Genomic DNA, 24,940 nt, shown 5'->3' on the forward strand with positions numbered 1-24,940 from the left:
AGATAGATAGATAGATAGATAGATAGATAGATAGATAGATAGATAGATAGATAGATAGATAGATACCTCCTAATGACGTAACCCAAGAACTCACACGACTACCGGAAGTCTCCCGCTGCGTTTGTCAGTCACGTGACTCCCTGCAGGTTGTCGCAGCTCTTGGTACCTTATCGCCGTAAACCCTGCGCGGAGTTCATTGACGACGACCCGTGAGAGCGGCTGAGGTGAGTGAATAAACATAATTACAATTAGTCGAGTTACGCAGAAATATTTTAGTTCGTCTTTTCCATTTCCAAATGTGAGCATTGTAGCTCAAGGGACCGAGCGTTTCAACGGGTATAGCTGCCAAGCTAATGCTAACGCTGGTCGCTTCGCGACGTATATGTTCACACAAACGTCACGTGAATATACAATAAATAGTCATACTGTAGTTGTACGCCACGCGAATATCGATCACGTCTGAAATTGTGGCGTTTAAGTCCGTTTATCCACGCTTTGATTGCCCTATCAACCGTTAGCGGGCCTTTCTAATTTAGCTCGCTGCTAGCAAAGCACGCAGGCAATGATTGACACGAGCAGACACCCTCAAATAAATACAACTTAAGCCTCACTGGAGCGTGGCACTCATATTCATACGAACGTCGACTTGTTGTGTGTCCACATGCCCAAGCACTTAAGTTTTGTGTATAAATAGCATATGCGATTTAAACATTATGTGGCTGTTCTGCAACATGTTAAAATTAAATACGTTACTCCATTATTAGCAACATTACGTTTTAGTTCATTTTAATTTATTTAGAGCAAATGCAAGTATTTGGGGACGCTCAATACTTATCTTTAGAATTTGTTTTATTAAATGGTGTATTGAGGATTTGGAACATACCCCCACAATGAAGATTATCTGTAAACCCTTTATAGAAAATGTGGAATGGACCAGGGCAAGGACCAAGGGGAAGACCTCCGTTTAGGTAAGCAAACTGCTCTTTGCTATATTTAAAAAGCCAGTGTCTCAGTTTTGCTTTTGTAATTTTGACCATGTTGCCACACTGCTCTGTATGATATAGATTAATATGACTCCAAAGCAAACATTAAAAATATAGAGGAGGTCCTTGGCTTATAACGTTTGACATTTTGTGGTTATGAAATGTAACAAGTAATAGAGTTGGGCATTGTTGGAATTTGGAAGATGTAGGTTACGCTTCCAGTTCTTCAATCCAATTCCGGTTCCTAACGATTCTCAATTCTGGTTCTCATGTAGGGGTAAAAATAAATAAGTAAACAGAGGGCGCTTTACTATGAATTACTTAAAAGGCTGTTTTTAAGCATTATATTAGTATCAAACTTATGAATTAGTTTTTTTAAGATGCACTAAGCAGAAAACAGTTTTTTTTTTTTGCTGTTAACCAATTAATTATCATCAACCTCATTGCAGAGGTAATCACCGTGAAGAAATGTTTGGGAGAAGAGATCCTCCCATGCCTAATTTTTGGGGTAGAGATGGGAGGAATATGAGACCCATGGGCCCAATGGGTCCCTTGGATCTACCACCACCGATGGACATGAGAAGATTGGAAGGTCCACCAATGTGGGGACATGACATGGATCCGCGCGGTATGCGTGGCAGAGGTCTGGACAGAGATAATTTTAGATCTGGCCCTGGTCCAAATTTAAATTTCCGAGGGCAGTTTGACGGAACCCCCAGAGACAATATGATGAATTCACAGGGTATCTCAGGATTTGATAGAGGAGGCAGAGATCCTCCAACATGGGGGCCAAACAACAGATGTATGGACATGAGGGATAGGGACATGTTTCGTGATGTGCCTCGCTTCAATAATCCCAACACGGATGGGAGAAGAGGGTTTCCCGTCGACAGAACAGAGAACAATAGTGATTTTCGGGGAATGCGGCCTCCAATGGGTATTGATGATGACAGTCGTTTTAACATGGACATGCCTCCCAATGAACGGAGGATGGGGGACATAGATAGAAGAGGAGGACCGCCTTTGAATTCAAGAGGTGGATTTGAGGCGGATATGGACTTCAGAGATCGCCCTTGTCCACCGCCTGAATTTCGAGACAGGGATCGCTCTCCTTTAAGATTTGGAAATGACGCCCCTCCAATGGACAGGCCGAGCGCTGGCCCACCTGCCAATGCTAGCGGGCCACAAAGATCCGACTTCAAGCATCCCGAAGACCAGCCCAGAATTAATAAGGGTCCAGAATCGAGTGGTAGTCCCCTCATGGACTATAGGAGCGGTGAAGAGATGACTCTTGCAGAGGAATGGAAGAGCCGACAAAAGGATAAACCTCCTCTTTCAGATGAAGGTATGAAAGGTGGTTCTCAGCCCACCCACCCAGCAAGTTTTAGGAGGGATGCCACCAGTGGAGGTCCACCAGCATTTCATGACAAGGATAGACCGCCTATTAATTTTCCAGGCAAAGATGTTTGCTTCCCTCGTGCCGATCACTTTGTTGAAATGGATCGCCCTCCGTTTGGTCGAAACTCTACACAAGAAAGAACTCCACCCTCTGTCGCTCCGGGAAGAGGAATTGAAAGTAATCGCTGGCTCGCAAAAAGAGGCACGGAACAGAGTCAGGGTAACTCGACAATTGGTGAAAATTTCCATAAGAACCAGTCAACTCGTCAGACTGTGGAGCCAAATAATAGTTTTACAGGACTTGAAGGTATCACACACAGTGAAGGACAGACTCTGGGTAAGATGGCAGAAATGGAGCATTTTCAAAGCAGGGACCAAGACTACAGAGACATTGATTACCGGACAGCTCCTGCAAATATGTTTGAGTACAAGCAGGAGGATCTGCAGGGGACACCACTGATTGAGGAATCCAAACCAGATGAGCATCCGCAATTCACTGCATCAGGTTCTAAGGCAAGTCTGTTTTTAATCATTAAAATGAATAGACGACTCATCAACTATCAGTTCAATATAGATGTCAGAGTTCTAGATCAGTTCTCATGCTTTTATTTTGATCATAACGGATTTTATTGGACACCTCTATAAAAGGATCAAGATTACAGAAGCTCGTCAGTGGAAGGCAAAGTTTCCACAACAGTATCCATAACTGGCATTCCAAAGACTGCGACGATGGAGCAGGTAATCAAACACACTCATCTGTTTTTAATCTTAATTTTTGTTTTTTTACCATACTGGAAGATTTGTGTGTTGAGGTGCTTAGAGTATTTTGCTTTATTTTTCTGTTTCTAGATTCTAGGTGCCATTACAGTGCCAGGTGGGGTGCCACAACCAGGGATGAAGATTAAAAACATCCCAGGTAAAGACTGAACTTGTGGAACTGTTTTGGGGCAATCGATCGCTTACGTGTCCCTCGATTTTTACACTCTTTCGACGCTCGCACCGCTGCACGCTTCCTTATTTGATCTTCATGGTTGCTTTTGTTGTTTTTGGCCTGTGTGATCCTCGATCAATTACAAAGCGGGGCGGGGCGGGGAGGGCGGTGGTCTGTAAAGCCAATTTTGCCATCTCTGGGGATGTTGGGCAGCAATTGGAGAACATTCAGCCGGAGTGATTCATGTGTGTGTTTGTGTGTCCTTCAAAGACGTTTATGTAGTTTTGTCAGACCTTAGATTAGAGTAAATGTTTTTTGTGCGCATACTCGGAACTGTTTAGGGATATTTTCTTTGTTTTGACTGAACAAAAGGAAATGAACCCAAACACCACTGCTGTCGAAATATCCCTTTTAAACGTTTGAAGGCTTTAATCGAAGCTTTCCCTGCCAAAGATTGTCAGTTATCAGGAGATATAAACATGCAGTGTTCCCGAGAAGGTACAGTATTTTGGTGGCTAACTAAAACTCCCTCGCAGAGAAATGTTCATTCATTTCGATGTGTTAACGCACTGCTATCTTCTCATGTTATAGCGGGCTAACTGTGGTTACTGGAACTGACTAACAAAAACCCATTTGTATTTCAAATGCTGTCCCCAGGTTACAGCTCTGATACGGCCTATGTGGAGTTTTTAAACCTCGAGGATGCAGTCCGCTTCATGGAGTCCAACAAGGTGGCCTATCCTCGTCACTCGACCAAGGCCGCCTCTCCCGACAGGATTACGAGGGGTTGAGAGGGCAATTCGTAGATTGTGGACAAAGAGAATTGGGCAGGGGGTGGGCTTTACTTTCCTAGGTCGTCAGAAATTGAGGAATCTGTAACTGTTTTTCTTCAACAAATGCTAGACAAAGTTTTAAATAGCTAGAGAATTTTAAATCCATCCAACCATTTTCTTCTGCTTACCCTGCCTTTAGCAGGGAAGGGCAGATTTCCCTCTCTAATACCACTTTGTCTGGCTCTTCAGGGAGAATCCCAAGATCCTAAGTCCCTCCAGCGTGTCTTGGGTTTTCCCCGGGGCCTCATCCCAGTGGGACATGCCAACAATGGTCTTAGTTATTTTTAATGATGACTGAAGAATGGCAACCCTATTTTCACAAAGCACAAGTTATTACTACTAGCGCCAGATGTAGTATTGAGCTCTTCATGTTGAGGGAACTGCTAAAAAAAGTCTGTTGCCACAAAACTCTAGACATGTCGAACATTCAGAATGAAGTAAACTTAACGTCTCAGATCATTTGATATGTACACTTTGTCATTGCGAAATGGAAATTGTAATGCCATTCACGTGCGTTTGCAAGAGCAACCCGGACATGTATCCGAAATTAACAAGTGGTGGTTGGGCACTGCAAACCGGCAGCGGTTTCACAAGAGTGTGGAGCTATTTTACAAAATAAATTAAACCGGTCACTTGCAAAACACAGGGGCATCATTCAGATATAACAAGAGCGCAAAACATAAAAATCTATTTTTTTTTTAAATATCTAAATGAAATCTATTGGCGCAGGCAGCAGATTCTGGCCTTGGTCTTATTACTGCTTGGAGAAGAAGTCTTTGCTCTTCTGGACGGTGACGGCTAGCGGTGAGCGAAATCACCAAAGACAGACAATATACTGTAGAGACAACCGGCGGTTGATAATGTAAAATTTGTCATCGACGAAACATGGCAAGCTCTTCCCTCTTGCAGTCACCCCACCGTTGCAAACGAGGACGATGGGGGAAATGTGAGTGAGCTTGTTTGGAGGTGAAAGCTTACACAGCGAGTTGACAGTTGAAAAAAAATATTGATAACATCGATTAATTGATATCAGGTCGATTACAGCCATGGTAGCTTTGGACCCGTTTGCTTATCTGGATGAGAGAAACGTTCGTCTGATCAAGTCACTCAGTCCGTAGTGACTTTGTTGTTGTGCTCACTCTGTTGACCCTTATCCATCATTTAAGCAAGAAACAAGCGTACTTCTTTTTTTGTCCTTGCAGTTAGGTTCTTGTCTGTGGGGATTGGTTATATTTTAATAGAGGCTATGTAGAAAGTAGTCTTGCCTTGGGAATGGTGAAGTATTACCCGAACCACAAGCTGGGTTCATGATGTTTTTGGGTGTTTCAGAATAGATCTTTCATGGCAAGGCCTAAAGACTTGGTGATGAACTTCTTCGAAGGTTGCCCTAAAAATAGCACTTTGGTTTCTTGTGTCCATGGCTCCCATGGGAATTCTCCTAAATTGGTGTTGCAACTGTGCTTCAGATTGAATTTTCTCAGCATCTTTGGAGGCATTACCATACAAACCATTAGCCTTAGGAATTGATGGTGTACATAGATGATTTGTTTTTAAATACGTATTCACACAAACACAAAATCCGGTCAAATTTGAAAATATTCCCTGAAGTGGCTGGGGACTCCTTCTGTTTTCTTGTGTTTAGTTTCTAATTTGCTTTTGTATAACCATTTCTTTATTTTATGCAGGATTTGATGGAAATGGTTAAACTGGAGTTTGTCTTAGCTTATTTTAAGTCAATTGGTGACACATGGAATGCGCTGGCTGGGACTTGCCCTCCTATCTAAAGCAAGTGGGGATCCAAGTGAATGGATTGAGTGATTTTCCTGATTGTTTGGTGCTGCTGTTTTTCCCAACTTTTTTTTTTTTTGCCGTGTTCAGCACACATACACAAAAGCTTAGTTTGTGGTGTCATTCATTCGAGATGCAACTTGAGGGAATAGCATGTAGTGTGGCTTACTATGCATACATTTTGTAGACCGACTCAAGATTTTCGAGTCCTGAGAAAGACAAAGTTGTTTTTATATGCTAGTATGAGACTGAGACTTCAGCAAGGATTTGGGGATGACATTTTTAGTATTCCGTGGCCTGAATCCTCAGTTGGCAGTCGGAGGAATTAGTGGCCTTGCTGAATAGGCAAAACAAGTTTCTGTTTGTGACAATTTATGTTCTCTGTGAGTCTGATTTTTGTACTTTTAGACTGACAAAATGTGCAATATGAAAAGGACAGCTTGAGGCTGTGTTGGTTGATTCAATTGTCTGGCATATCCGAGATGGCTCATTTGATAAACAGTTTAATGGGATTCATTTAATACAACAACAATCAATACATGCAGCCTTCGCTTGTAGCTACCACAATACTGTAGTGTACGCCAGTGGGGCTTATTTTCGTTTGAAGGATGGTACCAGTTCTTGGACCAGTGTAGCACCCCAAGTGCCCCCGCCACAGTGCATTTTGGGTGTCACTGGTCTTACTTTAGGCATCCTTTTAAGGGCTCGTTTTGATTGCGTGTGTGTGCTCTTGTTGCAGGGTTCCCTCAAGGTTGGCACTAGAACAGTTTCCCTTAGCTACTCTCATCCAGATGACAGTCAAAGAAGTGTTAATGTAAGTCCTGTCAATTGTGTCATTTAAAACGACCAGGCCTTAATGTCGATCTTATAAATGACGCTTTTTTTTTTTTTAACAAGGAATCCCATCGCACCTTGACTCCACCCATGGAGTCACAGTTGTCCAGACCCGATCAGCCATCAGAAGAATTTGAGTCCGGCCAAAATGGGTCGGCGTCTAAAGGCCCCACGAAGCCGCTGCCTTCCACCCAGTGGCAGCGCAACTCTGACCTGACACCAGAGGCCTGGCAGCAGCAGGTTGACCAGCAGTTTCAGCAGCAGGAAAGTGAGACGCAAGCAGAGTCTTGGGGCAACCAAAACACCCATCACCACAATTCCCTTCAGTCCAAAGCAATCTTTAAGGACAGTAAAAGTATGTACCGTAAAGTGTTAGAATCGTCTGTTAGTCACCATTACTCATATAATAACTGCATTCTCCTTGCTTCCCTGAACAGCCATGATCATAAAAAATATAAAGCCCACCACAACAGTAGATGCTATTCTCAAAGCTTTGGATCCGTTTGCTTATCTGGATGAGAGAAATGTTCGTCTGATCAAGGCCAAGACCCCTGGAGCAAAGTGCTTCTGCTTTGTTGACATGGATTCCCACGAGGTGCCTAGCCATGCATTGCTTATCTTGCCATGTTGGCTCTACAATTTGTGTAGCGAGTATTTTGTTTTGTAGGAAGTGACGCGCTTGGTGGACCTACTCCTCAACAAACCCAATCCCCTTTATATTGATGGAGTCAGAGTGTATGCAGAAGTTGCCAAACCCCTAAAGCACCAGAAGTAAGTCGTCGGGTCAGATTTTGTTCTTCGTCACACTATTTCTTATGGCAAATGGACTTCATTTCTTGTCCGGTGTAGTTTCCGAAGAGAGCTTGACAAACCAAACAGCTTGACTCCAGGCTATCAGCCCGCAGGCAGTACAATGGAGGTCAGTTGCGCTCCTATTTATGCCGACGGAAATAATCGGACCTGTCAGTTGATGTTGCCTCTGGTGTTTCAGCAGCAGCAGTTCTACCCGCAACCTTTCGTGCAGCCCCCTCCTGGAATGCAAGGTGAGACATCTTACGCATACAGTTACTCATTCGTCTTTTTACCCATATAAAGGTGATTCTCAGTAGCCTTGAGCGTAAATGCACTTGAAATAGTGCCGTTTTGTCCCTAGCCGGTTTGCCGACTGGTAGCAGTGAGCCGCCTCTGTCAGTAGATGCCAACATTATCCAGGTAGGTGGATTGGATGCTTTGTTCAAAAATTTCAAAAAAAAGTACCATCCATGAGACTTCTTGTAACATCTCATCACATCTAGGGAGTTGACTACGCCAGTCAAGCCGTGGATCCGTCCTACCAGTCGACCGGAGCACATGTGCCTGATGATACTGTAGCCACTGCCAATGAGTCGTTTGGTGAGAACATCAGCTTTATACCAGTAGGTGTTTGAATGCATGTTCATCAGTTACAAAGTCTTTTCTTTATGATCCTCTCAGATGCAGAGACGCAAGATACGTCCAGTTACTTGTACGACGCCACATCCGGCTTCTACTATGACCCTGAGACAACCCTGTACTATGACCCTGCCTCAAGAGTGAGTTTGCAAGACACCATGATACAAATGCGTCAGCATACAGTAGATCAGGGGTCACCAACACGTTGCCCGCGGGCACCAGGTCGCCCGTGAGGACCGCATGAGTCGCCCGCAGGACTGTTCTAAAATTAGCTCAAATAGCGGCACTTATCAGTGAGCTGCATCTATTATTGCGCGATTGGACCAAATTAAGCTCCCTACGCACTGAGGTCCACTTAAATTTTTTAAAGTACATCAGGACTTTAAAAATGTTTTCTAAATTATAGCACAATAATGCGACCAGCGCGGGGAAGGTTGCACGGTGGTCGACACGTTACGGTTGCGCGTTCGGCGGTGCGCTGCAGTTGCACGATCGGACAAATATGCGCAAATGAAAAAATGCTTAAAAAAGGAAGGGTGTTTTTGTCTTGAAACGGATACTTTTTTTTTCTATTATTTATAATGGGAAAAATAGATTCGGAATTCGACTGATTCGCTTCTCGTCCAATTCGCTTCTCGAACCACCTTCTGGAACGGATTGTGGTCAAAACCAAGGATTGACTGTATTTTTGCTATTCTTGTTAAAATCACACTTACATGTGAACTAGAAATGACAATAATAACACCGTGAATTCCAAATTGAGCAAATTGGCTATTTCAGAAGTGTGTGTCAAACTGGTAGCCCTTTGCCTTAATCAGTACCCAGGAAGTAAGAAAGGTTGGTGACCCCTGCAGTAGACACTACTGAAGTATTATAGGTGTTGTGTTTTTTGAGACCTCCAGGGATCTGGAACAAATCCAGGTATCAATCAAATCTCATACCCTAACATCTTTTTTCACAGTACTTCTACAACGCACAGAACCAAGAGTATTTGTACTGGGACACGACAACAAAGGCATACGTTCCGGTGCCCGGAGGCAACCAGGGGCACCAACCTGTGGTCATGACGGCCGAAGACCAAGCCATTCTCTCTAACCCGGCAGCTGACGCTCCTCTGGACATGAAGAAACCCTCAGCGCCCCCAGTGGCCTCCACCAAACCGCCTGTTTCTGCTGACAACCAGGGAAGTCTGTCTCCTGAGAGGAAAGATGATGACGACTCGCCAAGAAGGGACGACAGACCAAGAAGCCTTGCTGCTGTCAAGGTTGTTTACAAAATGAATGCCCCCCCTCCAAAATATGTCTATGTATAGGAGAATGGGTGACTGAATGAATGCTTATTGTTCAGATCATGAAGGATATGGAGCGCTGGGCCAAGATCCAGAACCGGCAAAAGGAATGCGTGCGCTCCCCGTCACCTTTGTTGAGAAGCGGCATGGACGATGATAGGAAGCAATCCAAGACGGCTGATGCAGGGTTTGCAGTGTTCGAGAGGAAGGTGAGGAGAACGCCTTTCGCCAACTTTAAGTCTCGTTATTTACAAGTCATTCACGTAGTTGTGCACCCACAGAATTCAGGCAGTGAGGATCTCTTCAAGAAGCCTCTTGCTCCAGTTAAAAAAGAGGAAAAATCAAAGGTAAAGATGTTCAACTGAACCCCTGCTCATCAGGAGAGATACATTCCATGATCAAATGCAATGTAGTAAACCATTTATTCCGAATGTTCTTCCCACAACTCAGCATGTGGTTTTGTGTTGTCAGCGACTGATGGGCTCTCTGGGGATGCTGGCGTCAGACTACGCCGCCGGAAGCGACGAGGAGGTGGAGGAGGACAAGGAGGAGGTAGCACGTCAGATCAGCAAAGCTCCGCCCAACGTACGAGAGGACAAGCTGACGGACTGGAAGAAGATGGCCTGCTTACTGTGCAGGAGACAGTTCCCCAACAAGGACGCACTCGTCCGCCACCAGCAGCTGTCCGATCTGCATAAAGTACAGTATTGCCTGCTAGCACTGCTAATGCTAACATGGCACACGTCCTTTCTTTTTGACGGTTGTCTGTACTTTCAGCAAAACATGGAGATCCACTTGAAGATCAAGAGGTCTAAGAAAGAACTGGAGGCACTTGAGAACCAAGAAAAAGAAGTGAGTGAAATGTAGCACGGTCTCGTAAAGTTTGGATGTTCCCTCAGTGGATACATGTGACTGTGAATGGTGTTTTTTCAATATGTGCCCTTTGATTGGTTAGAAACCAGTTAAGGGTGTGAATGTCTCCCAAACATTCCCTACACAGCTGACCACCAGGGAAGTTGTCAGGTCACCAGAACAAAAGCGGAGAAAACATCAACAGCCGCAGCAGCATTATAACAGCTGGGCTGGAGGATCTAGGTATGACTCAACACCACCTCCACTTGGCTCTTTCATTCTCTACTCACTATCTGTGAATTATTTTATTTTTTTTACTTTTTTTTTTTTTTTTTTGTCCTTAGAGAGAAAGTCAGTGAAAGACCTGGTTTGGGCTCAGAACCTCCACCTCCCGTAAGTGTTATTTCTCATCCATTACTTTAATGTCCCGCACTGATTCTTTATTTACACCCATTTCGATTCCATTTCCACAGAGACGCCAGAAGAAAGATCACGTAGCTTGGGACCACGCCACCTACAAACAAGCAGTGCGAAAGGCCATGTTTGCGCGCTTCAAGGAACTGGAGTGACCTTATTCGAAAGCCGATCCTTCGCCCTTGTCCGTCACACATTGTGAACCAAAACATCACAAAGACAGTGATGGATGGATGTTGTGCCGGCGATGTTTCTTGAACTTGTTAAATATGAAATCACCCACAGACTCACGGTTAAAGTTTGTTTTAAAGCTTCAACTTTTTTTTTGTTTTTATTATTTCCTTTCCTCGTTTTTCATCTGTGGATGTAGTATTATATATGCACTGTTTTCTACATAAAAAAACACTAACAACTCAACTTTTGTTCTCTTTTTTTAGTGTTTTCACAAGATTGTTAGTTTCTGCATGCGATTACTAACAGTAGTAGTCGTGATTTTGTAAATGTTTCTACTAAATACCAATATAAAATGAATTCAGTGAAAATCATGTCACTAAGCATGTGTACTTGCACGGGATAGGGTTTGGGTCAGACCACAAATATGAAAATAGGTGTAGTCTTTTGTTGTGGTGCTTCTGTTATGTTATGTCAAGACAATCATTCTGGGCCTGCTTTGCATCATCCAACACAGACACTCTTGGAATTAAATGAGAACAATCCTTAGGGACACATGGCAGTTATTGTACTGCAAGACTTGATTCTCCATCACAAGGTGGCAGCATGATCCAATATTTCAGTCTCAGCCTATTTTCTCCGCCTCTCTAGTTTCTATCTAGGGATATTTCTGTTTTTACTTTCCTACAAGGGCAATACTATATCAGTGTGCAATAATGCTTTTTTGTATACATTAGTAGCATTAGATGAGTATACAACCCACACATTTTTTAAACCAGTTCCAATGAATCAAGGAAGCGGCTCACACCGCTTGTACACTGCAGGAAAGTATGACAAGACTCAACAGTTTCTCAGCATATTAAGCTCCCCTCGAATGTCAAAGGTTTGCCAGCGCTATGAGGCAATACTTTTACATGGAGTTTTTTTTTTCATCCATGTTTATTCCACACAGACTGATGGGGCCTTCCTCATACACAACAGTAAAGGAAAAAATAAATAGAAATGAATTCAAAATCAATTTAGATCACTTAAAAAAAATCCAGGTAGATTTCAATTTTGATGTCTAAATCAGGGTTGTAATTGGGGAGGGGGCTTCAAGCTTGCGGTTTCAAATCAGAATTTGTGTTTGAGTCCAATTTTTGAGCTTGAAATTAGGGAGTCAGACCATGTTAGGGTTTCAATCCAAAATCAGTTTCAAGTGTGATTTAAGATTTCATATTATTGACGTCTCAAGTCAGCGTTAGGCTTTCAAGTTGTGGCTTCAAATCAGGATTTAAAGCCAAAGTTAGGGTTATAATGTCAATACCCATATTCCGGAATCATACTTTAGGTTCATTGAAGACTCTAAATTATACATCGCTGTGAATGGTTGTCCATAGAGGTTCTACAATTAATTAATTTGCAATTAATTAAATTGCGCTTAAAGTAGTATATAATCTAGTATATATAGAAGAGGAGCATAATTCTCACCATCCCCCAACTGATTCAATTTGAAGTCTAGAGAAGGGAAAGCGAAGTCGAGCTCAACCCGTGTGGATGTCAGCGATAAATAGTTCATTTATATGTAAATACAAAAGACACAGCGCATGTCTCAATCTTTGTTTGTTTGACTGTCGCCACAGGACACGGCAACCTACAAATAATGGAGGCCTGTGATCCTTTCAGAGCGACAAGTGTCGGAAAGCTCCTATCAAATTGACAACGGTCCATTGTCTTGAACGCGTGCCATTTAGTCCAAGGACATATGAAGGTCAAGTCATAATATTCTTGAAGATAGCCCATCTCATAAAGTTATGAGAAAAACTTTGTGTTGAAAGCTATGGTACAATTATTATGACATGACGTCAAACTAATCTCATTTTTCATGAAGTTTGAGTACTCTCAAATTTACCCTTGTGTATTATTAATGGCCCGCATTAAATATTTAATTCAATATTAGGCGGAGTGAGCAATGAGGCAGAAACGATAATATATTGTCAATCCAGGTAAATGCGTACATAGCTGGGAATATTTTGATGAGATTTCCATACTGTTGGAGGTAAAGTTGTCAACATATCGTTGCCCCGGTTATGACCACCCGTGGGAATGTGTGTAATGGCTTTAACATGATGAATACATCATTCCACTGTTTATTATTGAAGGCAGTGCGAAGTCCCTCCTGAAATGTCTTAATATTGTTTTATTAGAAATTGGATGTGTGGATGGATTTTCTTGGACCAGATAAATTACCTTCCAAAATGTAAATGAAATTTGGTAGGTGGTCTGCTGCATGTTTTATTGAATTGCTTGACAAAGTGTCAGGGACACAACATACCTGAAATTGAACAGGAAGTCAGCTATTTTGGTTTTGGGTATCGGTTGGCCAGAAAACTCAAAATTCAGCACCTGAATTCAGTTTCAATCAGGAACATAACCATTTCTTGCCCTGTCCAAAGGAGACAAAATATCTATCTAGAATAGACTCCCTCCAGATCTGCAGGGGGCAGAGCAAAAACAGCAACAGGACAATTCACCAAACTTCCTGTCAGGTGCCAAGGATGGCCATATTTTCCTACAGACCAGGATGTGACCTGAGATCTCATCTGAGTTGTTCTAATGATGGACCAAGGCCTTTTTTCAAGGGATTTCCAGGGTAAGAACAAACTTGTCCTTACTTACTTTCTTATTGTATGATGCTGTTGTTTCTCAAGTCACAATTCGGAGGTTGTTCTGTACAATTGGTTGGAAATGTTGGGTCCCAAGAGCGTCAAGTTGGAGTGAGCAAGACAGAGGCATTGTATTCACCTAACAACCCAAGCCAACAGTTAAAAGTAGCTTCAGGTTATTTTCTTCTTTGCAAGTACCGTAACACAATCACTCGCTTTGGAGCCAATTCCTGCGGTGAAAATGAAAAACATAGTCTGGAAATTATTCATTGTTATTCATTGTGTCCTGGAGGCACAATGCAGCAGCAGCATAAGAAAAAGTTGGATGATTGTGTCCTGCATTTTCCCACTCACTGTATGGCCTAATATGGAAAGAAAATACATACATTGCATGTATTTATTTAATAAGTAGATGCAGTGGTTATAGAAAAAACAAAGAAAGGCAATTCCTCATTATTAAGAAAAAATATTTTCCCTCTTACTACTTTTTCAATTCATGTAAAATTAAGATTTCTCGTAGGATTATAAAATCTCATAAATGTATTACTTTGTTCTCCTAATATCACAACTTTATTGTCATAAATTATGACCAAGACAAATACAGCCCATTTTTACCCACTAATTTCTTTTTTAACCTGGTCAGTCCTCTTGTATATACGATTCACTTGCTCAGCCCGTATGCTCTATTGCAAGACCAAGTTGCCATGGCAACCAAGTCACAGACAGATACATATTTTGAGAAATAGGCAGCTCACACTATAGTTAGTTCCCCCCTGGTGACATACAAAATTAAACCAATTTTCCAGTAATTATTTACATTTCTTAGTATTACAAACTACATTCTCATAGTTTTTGCATTTCTTTCCTGATGACAATTGTCTGAAATATTACATTATTTTTACTACTCTAAAATTACAAATTAATTCTTAATTCTCCTAATGCTACAGTCTTCTTGTGGGAATTGAAAACGATGACTATAAATGTTTCTAGTAAAATTCCAACCTTATTTTTTGTAAAATCTGACTTTACTCTTGTACAGTTTTTTTTTTGTTTTGATTTTTTTCACTGTGGTCTGAACATGCCTTCATATCTCTATGAAACATTACAATGAAGCAAAGGTAGCTGAGGGAGTGTAGAGATTGTATTACAGAAACAAACGCCCTCAACCCCTGAAAAAAATACCCCGCCATGTGGCTTTATTTGTGTCTGGTATTCATGCCACATTTGCAGCTTTTCTCATATCTTCCTTTGTCTTCTGGTGAAACCCAAGAGGGAGGTCTGATGTACTTTGTCCTCTACCATTATACATCTTTGACGTATGTCAAATGGGTTCCTCGATGGCGTGCTACGCCTCATGGCCCTTTACCCTTTATTTGAATATCATTTGTCGGGGTCTGAAATTACATAGCAATTTATACGTCGTCTGCGGCGGCGCTGCGACATCGACTCTGTGACAGCCCATTCATTAGTCTTCACTCGCATCCTTGTGGTGTTCTTACACAATGAAAGCCTTGGAATTTGACAGTGCTGCTTTACACCATTGGTGGGGATTTGATTTCAGAGTTTAAAATTAAGGACAGGGCAACGGTTAGCTAGTGTGCAACGGTTATCTTGCGTACCTCACTGTTTCGAATCTTGGCCTTTTTGTGTATTTTCTGTCTATAGGCCAAAAATTGCTGTCAGTGTCTTCAATCTGAGACGTTTTACTTTTAAATGTTGGTCGTACTTTTTTACTACTGCATCACATAGAGAGGCACAAGTGGATGCACTTGAATTTTAATATTCAACTTGTCACATCATTTGCTCAGTCACTCTGTGTGGCCCAGTGCCAAATGTCGCGGTGGTTGAAGACCACCGCTCCACTTAACATTTGGAATTTCTGTCAAGGACTACATGCTTAATCTGCGGCATGCTTTTAATCACATCTGTGCAATCTCCGCAAGAGGCATGACATCATGCAGCTGTCGCTATGCGGCTGTACTTAGTCTTTGCCAGCAATCAGCTTTGCCTGCACACTTACTTTATGTACATGGTGGCACTTTGACATGAGCAAAACGTTATGACCAGTCGTTTATTGCAATCATTTTGGCATTTATCTGTCAAATGAATCAAAATGCTTGAAAACTCACCAATTTTTGCAAGCGTGTGTTTACCCGATAAAATTTTAGGAGTCGTGCTACGTTTGTAGCTTTTAACCTCGAAGTACACAATGAGGTATGGAGGGGCCATTTGGAACCTCCTTCCCAGTCACCAAATATTGTCGCATCCATGTCCGACAAAGGGTTAATAGGCCAAATGTTCTCAGAGTGTACTTTACACGTCCTCGTTGATGGATGCCACCCCCCCGCGGAGTGCGCAGCTTCTCTGGCGACACAGCATCAGATGGCACGGGCCCTCACGTGGACCACATCTGGCCCTCATCAAGCCAGCAGACGTGGAAGAGGAGGCGTGAAAAAGCCTCGCATTGATCGCAGGGGCACGGCTGGGAGGAAATGAGGGCCGCAAAAGGTGCGACACCTGGATGAGACACTCACCTTGTTCGTTTACATTTTCACTTCAACCGCATGAATGCAATTTAAACGTCTGGAAACATGAGGAATTATTTTGGAACTAGTTTATATTCTGTATCGATAACTCCGTCCCCAAAGTTGTCATGATAATGCAACCTATGTGTAATGGGTAGTGTAATTGTTTATCCTTTGTGTATTTTATCCAAAGAATGTCAAAACCTTTTACATCTGGCAAGTGTTTAAAATTGTGAAGAAAATACATATGTCTGCTTTCAGTACGTAAGAAAGGTTGACGCAAGCAATTAACTAGCTTACTCCATCAAATGTAAACATTTAATCAGTTCAAGCGACACACTTAACCGATTTTGCTGGTCCTCAACAGAATACCCAAGCCTTTCTCCAGGTTCCTTTCAGTCAAAACAGACCTGAGGGCAAAGCTTGATGTAGGGCTATGTTTTTGAAGGTTAAGCCTTCTAATGAAATCAGGCTGGGCTTGGCTGGACCGGGATGACCGCGACCCCTTCTGAGACCATCTTCCTGTTTGTTAACTGAGACCCAGTGTTGCTGAGAAATCCAAATTTCACTTCGTAGTGAATTCACATTTTTTAGTTTATTACCAGTAGTATTCAAAGTGTTTGCAGTTGGTAAGGGGTGCGAACCCCACGGCTGGGTTTACCTCGGGGCCCCCCCAAACATCATTTGAGAAAACGAGGTGTCTTTGAAACACGGCGGAACGTTTTCCTTCAGCTTGTATACGGCTGCTCTTTCCTGTTATGATTTCATCCAAGCACCTATTTTGCCGCATGCGTGGAAACGAGACAGGAAACCAATAGTGTGCACATCTGGAAGAAGGAGGCCTGATGCATGGCCAGTGCACAGCTGTCTCCAAGTCGCTCTGCATTGTTAATTGTGTGGATGCATAAAGGCTCATTTCTCAATGGATTTCTTTCGATTTCAGCCCATAAAGTCATTTCATCGGACAAATTGTTGTTGTTACATAAATTTTGTTGTCAGCCAAATTAAATGAAGTGTAATGCACTGGGCTGTAAACTGTAAGACCACCAACACACCTTTCATTACATTCCTGTCTTTTCTTTCGTCAACATGTTCATTTGTCGGCTGTGCAATATATACACAGACGTGTTCTTGCACATGCTCAAAGCCAACACATGCACAAACACAAACGTGAGTGGTTCTGTTTAGAAAAAAGAAATACCACTAAGCAGAAAAAAAAAATCCAGGGAAAAAAATTAACAAGTGTAATTTGCTGCTCTTTACAATTTACACATGGCAATATATAACCCATTGCATAATGCGGCCAAGCACCACTGTGCCATATGAAAATGACACAAGATAAATGTGGAAATTCAACTGTGGGGGTTTGAAATGGAAACTCCATTGTGAACTGGGCCTCGAAACTAAAAACATATCCAAAACACACACAGAGAAGGATCTGGTGTGGGAGGGGGCAACCGGTTCACTTAAGTGGCCGTTGACAGCGCTTCAATTCATTGTCCCGCTCATTACTGCGCCACCATGATGAGGTATCAACATTGTGAACGAGGCTCATAAATAATGCAAGGCGGACGGACTTCGGGAGAATAAGAGGGCTTGCGTGTCGACATCATAAACGACATCGTGAGTAGAGAAAAAGAAGTAGGGCCCCCTTTGTGGTGTCTCCTGAGAAATATGTGCTCCTTTTCCAGTTTTCCCTTCAGAGCTGGAAACACCACATTCCTCTTCCATACACACACGCAATTCGGATCTAAAGTGACACTCCAAACGGCTTAAAACATCACAGATGGACAAAACGGGACACCCAAACAAACCTGAAACAAGCTCTTAAAATACGCAGAGGGTTAACATCCTTTTTTTCCCCCGCATCCCATCTTAATAAACAAGTGCATTTGGCTACTCTGGAAATATGCGGTATTGATCTTTACGTGTGTTGTGATGGATTTGAGGCAAACTGTGGACCTCACTCAGCAACAAACTCACATGGTACTGCTTGCAGCTCATAATCCCTTTGCAGCAAGCTGCAGTCAGAGAGTAGTCACAGGTTGGAATCTTTCAAGCTCGAGAGGTTTTTCAGCTTGCTTAGCATTTTTCCACACATTCAATTTAGATCATACTTAGTTGGGGTTGGGCTGGAGCAAATTGCAAAATATTTTTGGTCTTCTGGTGACTGACTGGCAGTAACATGAAGTGCTGCACTCGCAAGTGAAAATGGAGCAGTACTTGAAGGAAAACAAATCTCTGTTCCCAATTGTAAAAGTGTCTGGTTATATTTGGCAACATATCAACAGACCAGAGTATGAAGTGCAATGTAGGAATTGATCGAAAATAAACGATAAAAGTGCAACCTCCAGGAGTGAAAATATATTCCTTCTTACAGTAGCGAAAGGAAACTCCCTGGACCCAAAGTGTTCCCAATGATGTCCCCGGTGGCCCCTCATTACCAGAGCAGCGATGAGTGAAAATGAGTGAAAGCTGTGCGTGGAGGTTCACCCCAGGGTCCCTTGAAGGGTGACCATGCCAGTGGGTTTATGTGGGCAGCATGAGAGGGGAGAGCACTTGAAAGAGCAAGGGAATGGTGAGCGCAAACAACCCCTCCAGCGGCCCTTTTAGTCCAGATCAGGTGTCAACACTGCATGCCGGGGTTTATATAGCACCAGGCAACAAGTTGTGAGGAAACCCGAGCGTTTCAGAAGCAGCGGGTTGGCTTTCCTCAACACGCTGGCAGCCTCGATGGCTGGACACCAAGGCCCGGTATCCCTACAACTTGGGGTGTGCGTTACCTCCTCTACAGCGCTGCTAAACCATCCCTCCGTCACCTCTTGGCCCTCGTGTGAAGTCGGTCCAGCTGCTCTCCGGTTTCACAGGCGCCGCCGCCAGAGTCCTCTGACGACAGGCCCGGAAGGATTGCCTGACGTCGGCCATTCCCTTGGAATTGACAGTGGTATGGCCGGGAGAAAGACAAGAGGAGTACATTCGCACTTCTAAGAGGACACCGCCGTCTCTGACATTCTGCATGTCGAGCAATCGGTGAATGCTGAAGGACGAGTGGGGTTCTTCCACGGGATCAATTCAGACGTTGAACTCCTGGAGTTCCTCCATATACAGAATTTGTCTCCATGTGGTCATTTAAGATGTCTATAGGGGTAACTATAGTGACGGAGACAAGAACCGATGCAAACGTGGGACAAGCGTGACTGCAGCGAGATGATAACCGCTACCCTATATTGTGTTGTCGCCTTTCTTTGGACTGCTACGTCTGCGGTTGGATTCCACCCAACTCGCTGGTAGATAAGAAGTCTGAGCGCATCAAAACAAAAAGCTTCATCAGATCTCCGTCTCTTCAGTTTTAACTGAATGGTCGCCGATAAGTAAGGATCCCTCATTCAACAAAAAGAGTGCTCTGTCAAGATGTCCATACAGTGAAGTATTGGAGATTCTAATAAGAATGAAATGAAATCTAAAATGCCGGATTAATTGTCTATTCACTAACATGTGAATGGCAACTAGCTGGTATTCCCAAGTGGAAAATGCTTGCATGGTCAAGGTTGGGTTGTCAGCTCCAGCCCATCCTCTCTGGAGTTTGGAAGTTCACCCATGACCCTGAGGACGACAGGTGCTATAGGTGGAAAATGCTTCCTTAACTATGCTGAAGTTTGAGTGTGAAGCTATACTCTCAAACCTTCACAAATACCAGAAGACGCATATCAACATCAGCATGAAAGAGCTCTGCGTGGAACAAAATCTGGGTGCTTGCAATGCTATCCAGAAGATCTAACAAAATACCCTCATCCCATCCATGTGACAACAAAGGTATGTTCCGCTGGTTATCTCCATTCCGTGCCTCGGCTTTGGAGGAAGAAAGGAGGAGGTTGCTTTTACGAGCAAGCGGAGAGCATCAGGAGCATCCTGAGACAATGTTTATTGGGGGGAGGGCAGGCGAAGATGGGTGACTCTTGCTTGAAGTGGAAGATAAGGGACGATAAGTATGATGAGAAAGCACGAGAGTCCAGCGACACCCGTAAAGCAGATAGCGTGCAAAGACCCGAGGCCATGACATCATGACGGATAGAGGCCGCATCCACAAATGATGAGTCGAGATTATGTTCTATTGTATGTGTTCCCGGATTAGGACGTGGGGCGAACTGAACAAGAAGGCACTATTTACTGTTCCCGTAATTGGACGCTGACAATCCTCTTGTACGAGATAACCTGGAAGCTATTGGTCATTGACTGATGGGACAATGGAGTGTTGATTCCCAAGTATTTATTTGTTGGTGTGGTGAAGGCAAGTTGGATTCATCTCATAAACAGTGACGACCGGCCCATGGTTCGTCCGTCCGTCCGTCTGCCGCGGGATACACTTTGGACTGGTCACCAGTCAATCATAAGGCCCGTGTAGAAACAAACATTCACATTGACTGGGAACTGAGCCGTCACCGCCAATCAAGTCTTATGCCAAGATGTCTGTCAGGTCCAAATTGGCTCGACATTAGAGTTGGCTTTGTCATCGTTTATTAAGATATCCTGCCACCACAAAAACAGACAATATGAGCGAAATAGTGATTCACAGTTTAGGAATAAAGACCTCATGCGATTTGAGGCTCCAGACAAGACCTTCTGTATACATAGAAAACCCACATGTATGAAGAAGACTGAGCATATATTTCAAAGATGTTTTTGACCACTTTTCCCTTATGCATTAAAAAGCATTACTCTGTCAACAAATGAATGTCAAACAATAGTGGCACAATGATAGTCTTGAATTTGGTTTTGCGGTCACAACATGGATTCAATACAAATCCACAATTGAATAATTATCTTATAACGACAAAGGACGTATTGAGAGTTTCTGAACCAAATGTTTTCTCTTGCGAGAACATTGTGCAACATTGTCCTACTGGCTTACACAATAGCCAAAAGGGATGAGTCGTGCGTGCTTGTATATTTACCGGCTTCTGGTCCTCTTTGCATTGCATGCCTGGTACTCCAAATATCGGCCTGCTTTGGCTGTTGTTTCTCGGCGAGCTCACGCTCGGCAGATAAGGACGACAGAGGAAGCAAGATAACGCCCGGGCCGCAGACATAATCTGCAGCAGAGCCAACACAGTGTAGCCTCATTCCAGCCCTCATTTAGTGACTGACACGACGTAATTAGCCCGCAGGAAGCAGATCATCCCAATCTAAAGCAATGACCAATTAGATTGAACATGAGCTAAGGGCTCCCCGGAGGATGCCAAGTCTAAGGATAGCACGGAAACTTTGTTGTTGTCGATTTTTTTTTCTTTACAGTAAAGATTTCAAACTATCATTCCATGATACTTTTGAATAGGCAAAGGTCCACATGTGTCAATTTGCATGATCATGAACCTTCTCTGTCTTTACACTTTTGACAACATTCATGGGTGAGCTGGAGCCTTTCCCAGCTCAATTTTGGCAAGAGAAGCACAGTTGACAGGTCGCTAGTCAATCACAGGAAATATATAGAAACAAACACCCACATTCACAACAATGGGAAATTTCGTTTTTAAATCGCCTTATTTGGTGAGAAACCTGAGCTGAAATTCAAACAAGCAAGCCTGTGACTCAAATCCATCATCCAAATGCACCAGAGTGCTGCAGTCAACTTTCTAAAAACATAAAGTAGTAAAAAGATGGCTATGCTTATTGTTTCCTTAATGTCATTTTGCAAACTGTACGTCAAGGTCCAGTAAATTACTGCAGACGTGCCGGAAAATCGAGCTGAGGTCTGCTAAAATCAAGAGCCTTACGTAATTGTTCTTCGACGCGAGCAAAACAATCGTGTGGAAGCACGGCAGGGGGATTGGAGAGTTCAGGGGTCAAGAGAGACATGTTATTCGTTTTGGGAAGAATGCTCCAGGGTCTTCCAAGCAGTTTTTTTTTCCTCTAAAGCAAAACAAGATGATACGTGACCTGACATGACGGATTTGCTTGTTCTTTGTATTCTCACAGTAGAATTCCCTAAGGCTAGATTTACACTGCATGGTTCAAGTCAAACTATTATTTTTTATTTTATTTTGCTTTCAAGTGGCACAATTGGAATAGGCCTTGCGGGTAGTTTTACTCTGTATGTAAATCAATATTTGTATTTTCCAACTGAAAATAGTACCAAGCTATTTATCGCTGTACATCCCAAAAGTGAAAAGAAAACGTTCAGGTTAACATGATCTTCTGTATAAGCCAACGATGACGTCTCGACAGCTGTCCCTGTTATTCTTTCAGCTCGGAGGTCGCTCCAAGAAAGGGACTCGGAGTAGACAGTATGCCAAGGGTATGTGAAGGACTATGTAATTAGAGACCCCCAGTGCACGATGGTGCCACTGGTGCTGGGAGGCTCCTACACTTGTTCTGTAAACACTTCAGAAGAATAGACCTTTTTCCTTCTGACTCTCACCTTTGTGTTAAATGCACTGGCCGCCATTATTCCTACTTAACTCTCATTGGAAATTTGACTTTACCGCGCACCATTGCATATGTGTGTGGGGTCCCGAGTGCACAGAGGTTGATTAACCCTGACACGGGATGACAGTTCTCCAGCTGCCGTGATGTATTTTACCGCATGTTCTGCGAGGGAGGACCTTGGAGAGCATTTAAAGCGCTCACCTTTCTGCTGTTGAGCGTACCCCCCCCCCTTTTTAGCTTGATGGCTGTGAAACAGGCCCAGTCTCTGCCCATTAGTCATCAGGACGCCGTAGAACAGATTGGACCCTTCTGACCGGGCCTCTGCTAATAACAGGATGGGCCACAGGAAAGAGAGAGAGGAGGTGTTTATCAACATAAGCAAGCGGGGCATTAAATGGTGATACTGAAACAGTGGCTTTAAAGTTTTTGTTAGAGATTAGCATTGCGTTTGTAAATTGTCAAAACACTGCTGCTATACATTATGAACAATTTGTCGAGGACGTGCTAACGTGACAAAATAAAAATACATGACGCATCGGGACATAATTAAATGTATGGTCGAGGGCAAGCAGAGCGTTGCAGATGTGGAAGGCCAGCCTCTGTAATTAGGAAACATGCTGGGTGGCATCTTCAAAAAAAAGGCCTCGCAAGTTTATTGTGACATGCTGGCAAACATCAGGTTCAGTGAACATTTTTTAAAATTTTACATAGCAGAAGGAGACACTGGTAAGAACCTGCTGTCGTGTCATGCGTGCACATGTACGATATAGTGAAGGCAATTTGGGAGCAAACTTAATAATAAAAACAACAACGGCTCCCATGAGCTCAACCTGGCCGTGGAAGAATCTGCAGGGATTATGCCACGCTAGGAACAGCAAATAACAAGGTGTGGTGTTGACAGCCACGTTAAGCTTTCGACATCTTACGTGGCTCGTAGATGGATGGCTGTAAGCGCCGCACGTGAAGCCCCAGTCGATCACGTTCGCTTTTTGCGGGCTGGAGAGAATTAAAAAGAGAAGTCGTCGGCAAACATGACAATCTGGCATGCACGGCTTGTGCACCACTGCAGCTTTTAAACTAGAAACACGTTTTAGATACTCAAAGCCTTTTAGCTTTGTTGGCATTGAATACTTGCAATGACAAGATTTCCTTCCAAATAGCACAAAGGTCAGAAAAGCGAATCACTAACGCGATCTAATCGCTTTCTTATGAGGTACGCAGGGACTTCCTTGCCTTTTCTTCACGGTCAACTTCCGTGTATTTCAATTCAAAAAGCAGATGTGGCCGAGGTCAACCATCAGCTGTGACTCGTAAGCCTCCGCAATCCACCTGACACCTTACCGCTATTGTTGCAGGCTGACTCCAAAATAAATTCCAGTAATCCATCCACAATGTAGTGTGATGTATTGTTTAGGGACAATATGGTCAATTTCATGTTACAAATATTATGAGGCATGCAGCCCATTGGGACAGCTTTTTCCCATCTTTAGTTTAGGAGGTGGAAATCCATGCGCAGTGTTCACAGTTGACCCGTAGAGTCAAGCACGCATCCTCACTGCCTGCAGGCCTGCGCCACACTCTCCTCAACAGATGGACTTCCTTTTGGGTGCAAAAGGCCACAGAGTTTATGGAGCACAAATCCTTCGGGTGTCTGACTGACTGGGAAGAGGAAGTTCACCACACACGCATGCACGTACGCATTCCTACTAACAGGACATTTTCAGCGATTGTGACCGCTGCAAGGAGGGGGCTCACTCAGCCCATTTTGGAGTCTTCCACAGATGGCGGAGCTCATGTTGGTTGCACGACTTGGGTCCGCTTAGAGGTCTTTGATGACTCGACTTGGTTTCCGAGCTGGATAAAAGGTGTGTAAATGGAGAAAACAGCTTCTCTGACATTGTGTCGCTAAGGGGGATTTTCCTTAACAGCTAATTAAAATGTGTGAGCGCCAAAGGAAACTTTGCTGCCCATTGACCAGGGTCAGCTGTTTCTGGTTCAAGTGGAATTTAAATTCTTTTTCCCCACTGAGATTAATGGCTCCCAAAAAAGCCAGCATTGTTTTTGTTCATTTTTTTTAAATGAAAACATCACTCGTTGATATTAAAAGGCATATAGTCTAAAAATGTATTTTTGCTGACCTCAGCAATATTCTTGAAAAATATTATGTGAATCTTTGTTGAGGTCATGTATGCATCACTATTGGGTACTTTTGTCGATCAAAGGGCCCGAGGAAGCAAAACAGTCCCAAACCACTATTCTTAAATTGTTTTAATGGTTGTTGTGTCAAGCCAGCAGGGAACCCATATTGAGCACCATGTTCTTGTGTTTTTTTTAGCATCATTTTATATAGTCTCTCCAATTCGCAAATTTTCAGCTATTACGGAATGTCTGGAACACATTAACCCCTCGAAAAATGGGGTTCAC

The 24,940-nt window shown here is 43.2% G+C and overlaps 2 protein-coding genes and 1 long non-coding RNA gene across 6 annotated transcripts in view; 2 read left to right on the forward strand and 1 right to left on the reverse strand.

The window, feature by feature from the left end:
* The window catches only part of LOC148391028 (uncharacterized), a 46,129-nt gene extending 45,567 nt beyond the window's left edge, over nucleotides 1-562 (reverse strand). For both annotated transcript variants that reach the window (XR_015861165.1, XR_015861166.1), the window contains exon 1: nucleotides 67-562. This is a non-coding gene — a long non-coding RNA (uncharacterized LOC148391028). The remainder of the gene's footprint in view (nucleotides 1-66) is intronic.
* Nucleotides 70-11,169, forward strand: rbm6 (RNA binding motif protein 6). 3 transcript variants are annotated; one of them, XM_088388700.1, is made up of 23 exons: nucleotides 70-224; nucleotides 919-968; nucleotides 1,433-2,894; nucleotides 3,030-3,119; nucleotides 3,231-3,297; nucleotides 3,970-4,043; nucleotides 6,673-6,747; nucleotides 6,831-7,122; nucleotides 7,205-7,362; nucleotides 7,435-7,538; nucleotides 7,617-7,686; nucleotides 7,762-7,810; nucleotides 7,921-7,979; nucleotides 8,063-8,159; nucleotides 8,241-8,338; nucleotides 9,160-9,462; nucleotides 9,546-9,695; nucleotides 9,768-9,833; nucleotides 9,958-10,185; nucleotides 10,264-10,338; nucleotides 10,442-10,581; nucleotides 10,683-10,731; nucleotides 10,812-11,169. In XM_088388700.1, the coding sequence occupies exons 2-23, from the start codon at nucleotides 922-924 to the stop codon at nucleotides 10,905-10,907; spliced, it is 3,849 nt and encodes a 1,282-aa protein (XP_088244826.1). In that variant the 5' UTR covers nucleotides 70-224; nucleotides 919-921; the 3' UTR covers nucleotides 10,908-11,169. The 3 variants fall into 3 exon arrangements, with proteins under 3 accessions (XP_088244826.1, XP_088244825.1, XP_088244827.1); XM_088388699.1 differs by having other exon boundaries at nucleotides 71-224; nucleotides 7,759-7,810; XM_088388701.1 differs by having other exon boundaries at nucleotides 71-224; nucleotides 7,759-7,810; nucleotides 10,487-10,581.
* A 2,269-nt stretch (nucleotides 11,170-13,438) lies between these two features.
* sema3fa (sema domain, immunoglobulin domain (Ig), short basic domain, secreted, (semaphorin) 3Fa) overlaps nucleotides 13,439-24,940 on the forward strand; it is a 61,228-nt gene continuing 49,726 nt past the window's right edge. The window contains exon 1 of the mRNA XM_088390295.1: nucleotides 13,439-13,555. Coding sequence (XP_088246421.1) covers nucleotides 13,461-13,555 — 95 coding nt within the window. The 5' untranslated portion in view covers nucleotides 13,439-13,460. The remainder of the gene's footprint in view (nucleotides 13,556-24,940) is intronic.

This window comes from Syngnathus floridae, chromosome 11, assembly GCF_059516105.1.
Source record: "Syngnathus floridae isolate MCC-2025c chromosome 11, RoL_Sflo_1.0, whole genome shotgun sequence".
Classification (NCBI taxonomy): Eukaryota; Metazoa; Chordata; class Actinopteri; order Syngnathiformes; family Syngnathidae; genus Syngnathus; species Syngnathus floridae.